The 8,770-nt window shown below is 61.8% G+C and overlaps 1 protein-coding gene across 1 annotated transcript; it reads right to left on the bottom strand.

Annotated features, from left to right (window-relative positions):
* Positions 1–768: 768 nt before the first annotated feature.
* Positions 769–8,266, bottom strand: VOLCADRAFT_103742 (uncharacterized protein; the record flags this gene model as incomplete). The annotated part of the gene is made up of 11 exons (XM_002947913.1): positions 769–1,926; positions 2,356–2,811; positions 3,105–3,266; positions 3,425–3,547; positions 3,808–3,945; positions 4,281–4,367; positions 4,660–4,797; positions 5,181–6,173; positions 6,487–6,972; positions 7,118–7,345; positions 7,796–8,266. The coding sequence occupies 11 exons, from the start codon at positions 8,264–8,266 to the stop codon at positions 769–771; spliced, it is 4,440 nt and encodes a 1,479-aa protein (XP_002947959.1).
* Between the last annotated feature and the right edge of the window lie 504 nt (positions 8,267–8,770).

Genomic DNA, 8,770 nt, shown 5'->3' with positions numbered 1-8,770 from the left:
TCCCCAGCGCCAGCTCCCAGTTTTACGACACCCCACAGCGCTCGCAAAGGTGCCGTCTGCTCCCAACAGCTGACCTTGCTTCACAAGGCGAGAGAAGCCCACGATGTGTGGTGCTAAAGCAACGCCACTTCCGTTCAATTCCCAATCACAGCTTCTGAGCTCATGTCCTGCCGAGGCCTCCTCTCCCTTCGGCTCAGTCTTATGCGGCCCCCAACAGCGCGCCCGCCAATCAATATTTGTGGACATATTAAGGCGGCAGTCCTAGGCGCCATGCCACGCTGCGACTGCGCCATCACTCCAAAATGGCAGAACGCTCCCCGACCTCGACCACAAAGTCCTAGGCCACTGCGGCCACACCACACACGCAATTGCTGCGCTGCATGCCTACGCCACCGACACAGACCATCACCAAGGAAAGGCAGACCAGACGTAACCACGCGCCCCAGTTTCCGGGACCCAGCCGCGCCAAAAGCACATTGTAACGATCCGACGCGCATGACCCCCTGCGTGCCAGGCCTTTCATTCCATCCCAGGAGGCCCTCTTCCTTGCTTAAAGCACTGACTTTTACGAAACTCAGCTGGGACCCTCGTGCGGTCCCATGGCAACTACATCCGCTCCTGATCCCAGTTCTGCCATATAACCCCCAGATATTATTCCCAATACACGCGGCCCAAACTAAAGCACATAAACAAGCGCCACTAAACCAAGCCACATGAACAAGCGCCTTTTCCCGAGCGTCCGTACATTCCAAGTTCCCCACAAGGTAGTTAAATACTGGTCCGGCGCAGCATGTTGAGCGCCTCCGCCACGCCTCGCAGCTTCTGCATGGCCTCTGCGCTGCTTGCCAGCTGCTCCCTCAGGTTTTCAATATTGGACCTCAACTCCATATTCTCCTCCTCCAGCTCTTGCTTGGCTGACTCGAGCGACTTGATCTTTGTGAACACTGCTGCTAGCGACGACTCCACCTCCGCCGACGGGGTGTGCCCAACAACACCTCCGAGGGAGCCGCTGACACCATCCCCCGCCGGCGTCACCGCCATGGCCTCGGGGGTGCTCGGCTCGGCGCCCGGCCTGCTCTCACCGTCAGGTGTTGCAGCTTCGTCCTGTTGATCTTCTTCATGCTCATCGTCGTCCTCCACGTCGTAAGCGCCTGCAGGCGCAGCCAGGTGCGGGTCGACGGTGCCCTTAATGACCTGCGCCATCGGCGCTGCTGGCGACGCCGCCTCTCGCAGCGCCCGCATAAGGTCCAGCTGCAGAGTCATGGTCTCCACACCACTATGCAGGCGCTTCGCCTCCCCCACTGCGTCCCGTAGCCGCTCATGCTCCGCCCGCAGCGCCGGCAGCAACTCGACATAAGGCGCCAGCAGAGGAATCTCGTCCGACAGGGCCATCACCTCTGCCTCCAGCTCCCGCAGCGAATCGCGCTCTTGCCGCAGCGCCCCAATCTCCGACACCTGCGCTCGCAGCGCCTCCACCTCCGCAGTGAGCGCACCGCGCTGCTGTGCCAACGCGGCGATGGCGTCTGCTTCATACGTTGCCGACGCCAGGTCCGACGGCAACGGTGCCTGAGGCTCAAGCCGCGCCCCCACGCCGGCGCCATCCTCCGGCAGCATCGGCAGTGCACCCCGGCCCAGCGGGCCATACAAGGATGAAGAACCACCGCCGCTAGACGAATACGGCACCTGAGGCAAGCGCTCCGGCGGCGTTGGTATGAGCGAATCGCCGCCGGAGGAGCTGCCGACGGAGGCCGGTGCTGTCGGCGCCGAAGCCTCCCCTGACAGCCCCGAGCTGGTGAGCCCGGCGGCGGTGATTGCCGCCTGGCGTTGCAACTCCTCCAGCTCCGCTTGCAGAGCCGTGCGCTGCTCCACCAGGGGTGACAGTGCGCGTATGGCGGCTTCCAGGCGTGTTACTTCTGCCTCCACGGTCTGCGGACGGGCCGTGGCGTTGGAGCGCCGTGAGTCATGTGCCAGGGGCCAGGGGGAACCAAGCCAAGGGCATCAGCACGCGCCCGCACAGGATGACGTTTGAATTGTACTAGTCCAGGTAAGAACCCTACGCCCTCGGGTATGGCCAGAGCCAACCCCTATTGCAAACGGCTGGCTTGGGCATCGCGGTGCAGACAGCACGTGCACGCTCGAGCCCATCAATTGCGGAGCAGCACCTGGGCAGTACACAACACAGACCGCGACTGTCCTTGCCTGGCCGAGTTATCCCGAGCCGTAGGACAAGCCGTGGGATGCACGAAACGTGCGTCACCCTGATGCGTGACCTTCTTTACCTTCCTCTGCCAAACACCACCGCAGCCACACACACAAAAAAAACCGCTCGCTTTAATTTGTTGCCCAATCTCTCACCTTTAGGTCCCGCAATTCCTGCTGTAGTGACAGTCGCTTATCCATCAGTTGCTGCTGCCGAGCAATGTGGCTCTGCCGGGGCGCAATGCCGCCCTCGACCAGCCCCATTTCGCGCGCTTCCCCGTTCTCCCCGAGCATATTGACCACCAACACCTGCTCCGGTTCCTCGTCCTCATCCTCGCCCTCCTCGTCGCCGGTTTCACCGCCCTCCAATGGCACGGCGTGCAAGTCACGTCGCCCCCTCCCCTGCCCTTCCGTCTGGCGCTGATGCCGCAGCTCTGCTTCCAGCTCCGCCACCCGTGCGCGTGCTTCGTCGCGCTCAGCCCGCAGCTGCGACTCCTCCGCGTCCTGCAGACGGTCGGCTGTGTCGCTGAGTTTGGCAAGCTCCGACTGTAGCACAGGGCCCTTACTGATATCTGCCCGTAAGCGGTTGGCGATGATCTCCAGCGTGCGGATCTGCATTGCCAGTGATGTGCACCACACAAGGTGGATGAGCCAGCCTAATGGGAAATGAGAGAGGCCTTCCGTAGAGTACAGTGGCATACCAACTTTCAAATGCACACGCAAACATGCAGTAAGAAACAAAGCAGGGACGCGCATGCTTGCTGGGTAAATTGTGGGTCCTGAGGGGTTACGGTCCGGGAATTCGGTTATACACGTAGAAACGCAAAACTTGGCGCTCGATGTGACGACTGTTGGGACTGAGAACCGGAAGCTCGTACAGTTGCGTTGCCGGCAGGCGCTCTCACCCGAGCGACTTCCATTTCGGCGGCTTCAATCTCGGCCTCGAGCTCTGCGTGCCGCTCCGACAGTGCGCGCTGCTCCTCCAGCTTCGCTTGAAGTGCAGTCACCTCCGCTGCGGGCCCGGACACCACCGCCAGCTGGGCCAAAAGCTCGGGCTGAATGGCCACCTGCGGAACGGGGGGATCACAAGTCCCAATAGATCCGGATATCAAACCATGAACATCACGCGCGAAGGCATCACTCATGAAGGCCCAGCGGAGCGGATAAGGACCCACAAAGCCAGGGCTTCCCACAACAAAAATAGGTACCCAGCCACCGCACTTACCAGGGCCCGAGCCTGCGCCAGCTGTTCCTCCAGTTGCGCTGTCTCGGCCGCCTGGGACTGAAGCTCGGAAAGCCGGGCTTCGAGGGCTGGGCGCTCCGCAATAATCATGTCCAGTGTCGAAACCTGACCATGGGCACGCAGGGGAAACCCGGGCACAGGGAGAAGGGTAAAGATGTGGTTAAGAGGCAGCGAATCAAGACACGCATGTGGTAGTGTAACTATACAACGAGGGGGCAGGAATGCAAAAGCTACTTTGTACACGGCAGCTGCACTGCCCCACCCCGTCATTTCCCCTGCTCCCCTTGGCGCAGCCGCGGCTGTCGTCAACTTCTGTGCCAAGAAGTGGAGGGTGACAGCCCCATAGTCGCAGGTTCCCTGCGCACCTGCTCCCTAAGCGCCTCCACTGTCTTCTCTACCGGACCCAGCTCCGCCAGCCGCAGCTCCAGCTCAGATCGTTCCGCCAGCGCTGCATGCGCCCGCTCCACCCGCTGTCGGAGCTCGTCTACCACGTCAACTTCCGGCTGAGAGAGGGAGATACCCACACACATGAGCACATTCAACGGAACAGACGGTTTAGCCAACGACAGGGGCACTGATACTCAACGATTCCTTGTAGAGTCACGCTCCGGGGTTGCAAGCCCAACATCACCGTCTTCCAGGTTCCCAAACCACTTCGGCGCCACGGGCATGAGTGCGCTACATCATTCCCCCACCTGGGACCCACCCGGGAGACATTTACAGGTCCAGTAGTTGATGGAATCTACGCTCCTTCCCCCCACCCCCCCACCCCACAATACAATGCAAAGGCCGGCAGCTCTGAACTCCGGCTCTTACCGTGCCCTGATCCCTTCCCTACCTGTAGCCGCTGCAGCTCGGCCTCTAGCTCCGGCTTTCTAGCCACTGTCTCCTTCCGTCCCGCAACCAAGCGGTCCAGCAGGTAGATCTGTGTCGCAGAGCAGCAATTACGCGAGCAGCGAGCTCACCGTACGCAGCCCGAACACGCAACAATCGATTAACATGGGAGGATGACACCTTTACACCAGCAAAGAAGACCGGCCCGAAAGCTTCCAAGAATATTTTCCTGTGTAAACTCCCACCCGCCGTGCATGTAATATGCCAGGGCGCCAGTACCGGGCCACCAATGGCCACGTCCTCCATTCACACCCAATCCCGGGTCCGAGTCCCCACATCCACCTACCGAACTCCTGAACCTAATTCCTACACACACGCCCTACCTCCGCTGCGGTTGCCTCCAGTTCCGTTAGCTGCAGCTCCAGCTCGTGCTTCCTAGCCACCACGTTGCTCTGTTGCTGCACCTGCCTCTCCAGAATCTCCGCCTCTCGAGCCTGCTCCTCCAGCAGTGCCAGCTGGGACTGCGGCAGGAGGGAGGGATGGTAACGAAAAGGGAAGTGAAAGAAAGCGGGAAACGCAACGGGTTCCGACTGTTCACTGCAGTGTCAAGAAGAGTTCAGGACGTCGACTCATGGCCGAAAAATGGGAATGCAGGGAACGGTAAAGGAAAGGACAGGTCGTGCGAAGGGAGCGCTCGAGTTTGTATGTACACCAAAGGCATCTCCTGATCACCAATTCGCCCATGTTATAAACACGAGTCAAATCCAATTCCAAATCCCCGAACCGCCAGCATCCATTCAACGATATCACCACCACAACGCACAGAGGTGGTGCTACTGGTCACGGTATCCTGCCCGAAATTTGGCATGCCTTCCATAGAACGCTTTCATTCCCCTTCCCGCACCTTCAGGCTCTTTTCCATGTCCCGCTGAAGCTCCTGACGCTGTCCAGCCAGCAGCCGCATCTCAGCCACCTGGCCCTGGAGCTCCAGCGCCTCTTTTGCAGCCGCCTCGAGCGTGACCACCTCCACACGCAGCGCCGCCAGCTCCTCGGGAGGCGGCAACCCCGCAGCAAGCTCCGACGCTCTCGCGCGCAGCTGCTCAAGCTCTACCCGCTGCGAGTCCCCTGAGGCGGCGCGCAGCTGTTGCTCCAGTTCCGCCAGCCTGTCCTTGTACTCGTGCTCCATATGCCGCCACGACTGCTGCGTATGATCTAGCCCCACTGGCCCCGGGCTGGAGCGGTTTGAGGCCGGGGTGGCCGTGGCTGTGGAATGTGCCGCAGCTGCGGCGGCGGCGAGCAGCGGTGCCAGGCCCGTCCGTGGTGTGACATGGCCGCTGGACGGCGATGTCAGTGGCGCAGGCGCAGAGGGCGCCAGCACCGGCCCCGCCATGCTGCGCTGCACCTCCAGCCCCAGACTGGTCACTGCCTCCACGAACTGGCTGCCGTCGCGAATGGCACCAGCCGTCGAAATTGCCGAGGCGTTGCGCGATGGCTGCGGCTGCGGCGCCGGGAACGCGAGGCCGCCGGCTGGCACCAGCGGCCTGTCCAAGGAAGCGGGAGCTCCGCCGCCACTGGACACGCTTGGCGCCAGCGCTCCGTCCTCTGCAGTGGCCGCCTCCGCGTTCGCTGCGCCGCCAGCGGAGGCACGAAGCTCGTGCTGCTGCTGGTCCACTGCTGGCACCAAGCCCAAGTTGGACACGGCCTCCACGAACTGGCTGGCGCCCTCGCGGCGGCGTTCCATGGCCATGGAGCGCATGAGCACCAGCTGCCGCTCCAAGTCCTCGCTGGACGCCAGCTGAGCTTCCACCTCGCGTAGGGCGGCGCGCAGGGCCTCAGTGCCGGCTGCCTTGGGCGCAAGAATGTTAATCTGCTGCTGCAGGGAGTTGCGTAGGGCCACCTGCGATGCAAAGTAACCAAAAGAGAGACGGGAGACGGGGTAGCGTGCTCAGCTTGAGCTGCAGTGCGGGAGCACATTACGTGTATGAACGGCGTTAGGCTGTGCCCGATCTACAATGAATTAAGCTCCTACATACATCTTACGCTTCACCGAAGACCCCAAACCACCCCAACCCCGCGCACGGCGCAGGCCCCCACTCATAAGCCGGTAAAGCCCTCACCATACGTCGCCTGCTATAGTTGCACCCCTCCCTAGTTGCACCCCACCCCTATTCCCCGTCGTGCCTGCTGTTCTTCCTAAGTAGTTGCCACACCTGCTGCTTGAGGTTCGCCAGTTCGCCCTCCAGGTCTGCCACCTCCGCACACTGTGCCTCCAGCTTCTCGTGTTGCGCGCGCAGAACCGGCAGGCGGGCCGCCACGGACTGCAGCTGCGCAAACCGCGTCTCTAGCTGCATCACCTCGCCCGCCGCCAGCTGTGCAGATTCCACCTGGCGCTTCAGGTCCTCAATGCCTGCGACCTTGACATGCAGCTCCTCAAGCTGCCCATGCAGCTGAAGCCTCAGCGCCTCCATCTTATCGCGCTGCTCCAGCTGTTTCTCCAGCTGCCGCACCTCCGCCGTGCTTGCCTGCAGCTTGGCGTACAGGGCCTTGAGCGCCGGCAGCTGCTCCGCCACCGGGCTCAGCGCGGACACCTGCTCTTGAAGGGCCTCCGCGGCGGCAGCGTCAGCCCGCAGCGCAGCCAGCTGCTTGCGCAGGCGCTCCGTCACGACAGCCGCGGGCTGCAGCCCCGCAACCTCAGCCTGGTGGCATGTGAGGAAGGCGCAGGGAATACAGAGAGGTCATGGCAAAACCCGCCCCGAGCGGGATCAAGCGGGGAATGCGACCTTCTCCTTGCCAAGGTCATGGAGGAGGAGAAAGGGACCATGTGCCAACATGGATCTATACGGCAGTGCAGGCAACAAAAGTCCCGCCCAGACCTCCTCCCATCGTCCTTGCCTGCAGCGCATTGCGTGTGGCCTCCAGCTGCCGCAGCTCTTTGAGCTGCTCCTCCAGCGCCGTAAGCTCCCCTTGCAGAGGCTCCAGCCGGGCCCTTTCCGCCTTCAGGGCGTCCAGCCGGTGCACAGAGGCCGCCATGGAGGATACGTCCGAGGCCAGCCGCTCAGCCTCAGCAGCCTGATGGGTGTGGGAAGGAAGGATAAGGATCAAGGCGACAGGTGATCGGCGGAGAGGCGACGATGCGCAGGAGGGTGCAACTGTGCAGGGCACTGCATCTCCCCCGAGACGTGATGGATCCCGGTCAATAATTTGTCGCAAAGGATGGACACGACAGGGTGTGCGATTGCTCCTGCTGGCCTCTTTTAACAGCTACGAGCCTCCCACAGTGGAGGCTTCAAGCGCTCCGACAGCAAGCTGCAGCAGGCCCCAATCAATCCATCACACGTAGGCCGCCAGCCCATGCCCAGCCTTCCTGTTTATAGCCTGAGGAAATATCCCCAGCCCTTCCTTTCAGTATGCCCTTCATGGTAGGATGTTCACTCATGATTGATCGCCGGCCCTCCTTCCCCCTTTCTCCCCTTAGGATTGAGGTTGAGTAGCAGCCGTGCCGCAAGCCGTGCCCCACACCTTCGCCGCCAGTGCCTCCTTCTGCTCCCTCAGCTTCTTGATGTCAATCCGTGCGAGCATCTTTTTGAGCTCCACGTTGGTGCGCTCAGTCTCCATGTACTCCTTGCGAATGGCCGCCAAACGCCGCTGCTCCTCCTTGAGGATGGTCAATGCGCCCTGCCGCTCAAGACTCTGGTCACGCGTCAGCTTGATGATCTTGTCCTGAACGCCCAGCAGCGCTGGGTCCGTGGTCGGTGGCAGCACACCAAACGCGCCGCGAGGCGACGGCTCCGCTGACGCCATGGCCGCGGCTGCCACTCGCGCCTGCAGCACCGCGTTCTCCGCCTCTGCAGCTTCCAAAGAAGATGTCAATCGTATATTGGTGGTGTGCGCTTCCGCCAGACGTGCTTCCAGTTCCGCGAGCCGGGCCTCCTTGGCGGCCAGCTCCGCCAGGTGGGCTACCGGCCCACTGTCAGGCCCCGAGTCCGACATGGTGCTGACGGAGGCACCTCCAACTGCGCCCGCCGCGTGCTACAACCTGGTGCTCTGTAAGCTAGTCAAGGCTTTAACTAATGGACGCCGCTGCGTTACGTGACGCGGCTGAGATGTACAGCCGACGAGGTAAGTAGTGATCCTGCCACTAGGAGCTATATGTTTGGCCGGCGACGGGAAGCCAGAGAAGGGTTTCCGGCCCCTCTCGATTTGGCCCCTAGTGCTACACTGGAAGTGCAGGCCACGGGTGATGATGTGGTTTTGCTACTAGTAGTGCTGCTGCTGAGTGGTCCACTGTGCAAGTGAGCCAAAACCGGAGGCAACGGTTGGAGTTGGCGCGGGGAGGTTGCAAAGCTGAAGTGGGACTAAGCTAGGTGGAAGCAATCGCCGTAGATTCTCCGCGGCTGCTGGTCCAGAAGCGTTGCTAAGCTGTTGCCAGAGGCTCCGGTTCCTAGCGGGCTGGACCGGCCTTGCTGAAGGGTGCTGATGTCCACCAGAGGGGAA

The sequence above is a fragment of the Volvox carteri genome, assembly GCF_000143455.1.
Source record: "Volvox carteri f. nagariensis unplaced genomic scaffold VOLCAscaffold_8, whole genome shotgun sequence".
NCBI classification, from domain to species: domain Eukaryota; kingdom Viridiplantae; phylum Chlorophyta; class Chlorophyceae; order Chlamydomonadales; family Volvocaceae; genus Volvox; species Volvox carteri.
Note: the sequence above shows the minus strand (reverse complement) of the source record. Positions and strands in the feature narration are given on the sequence as shown.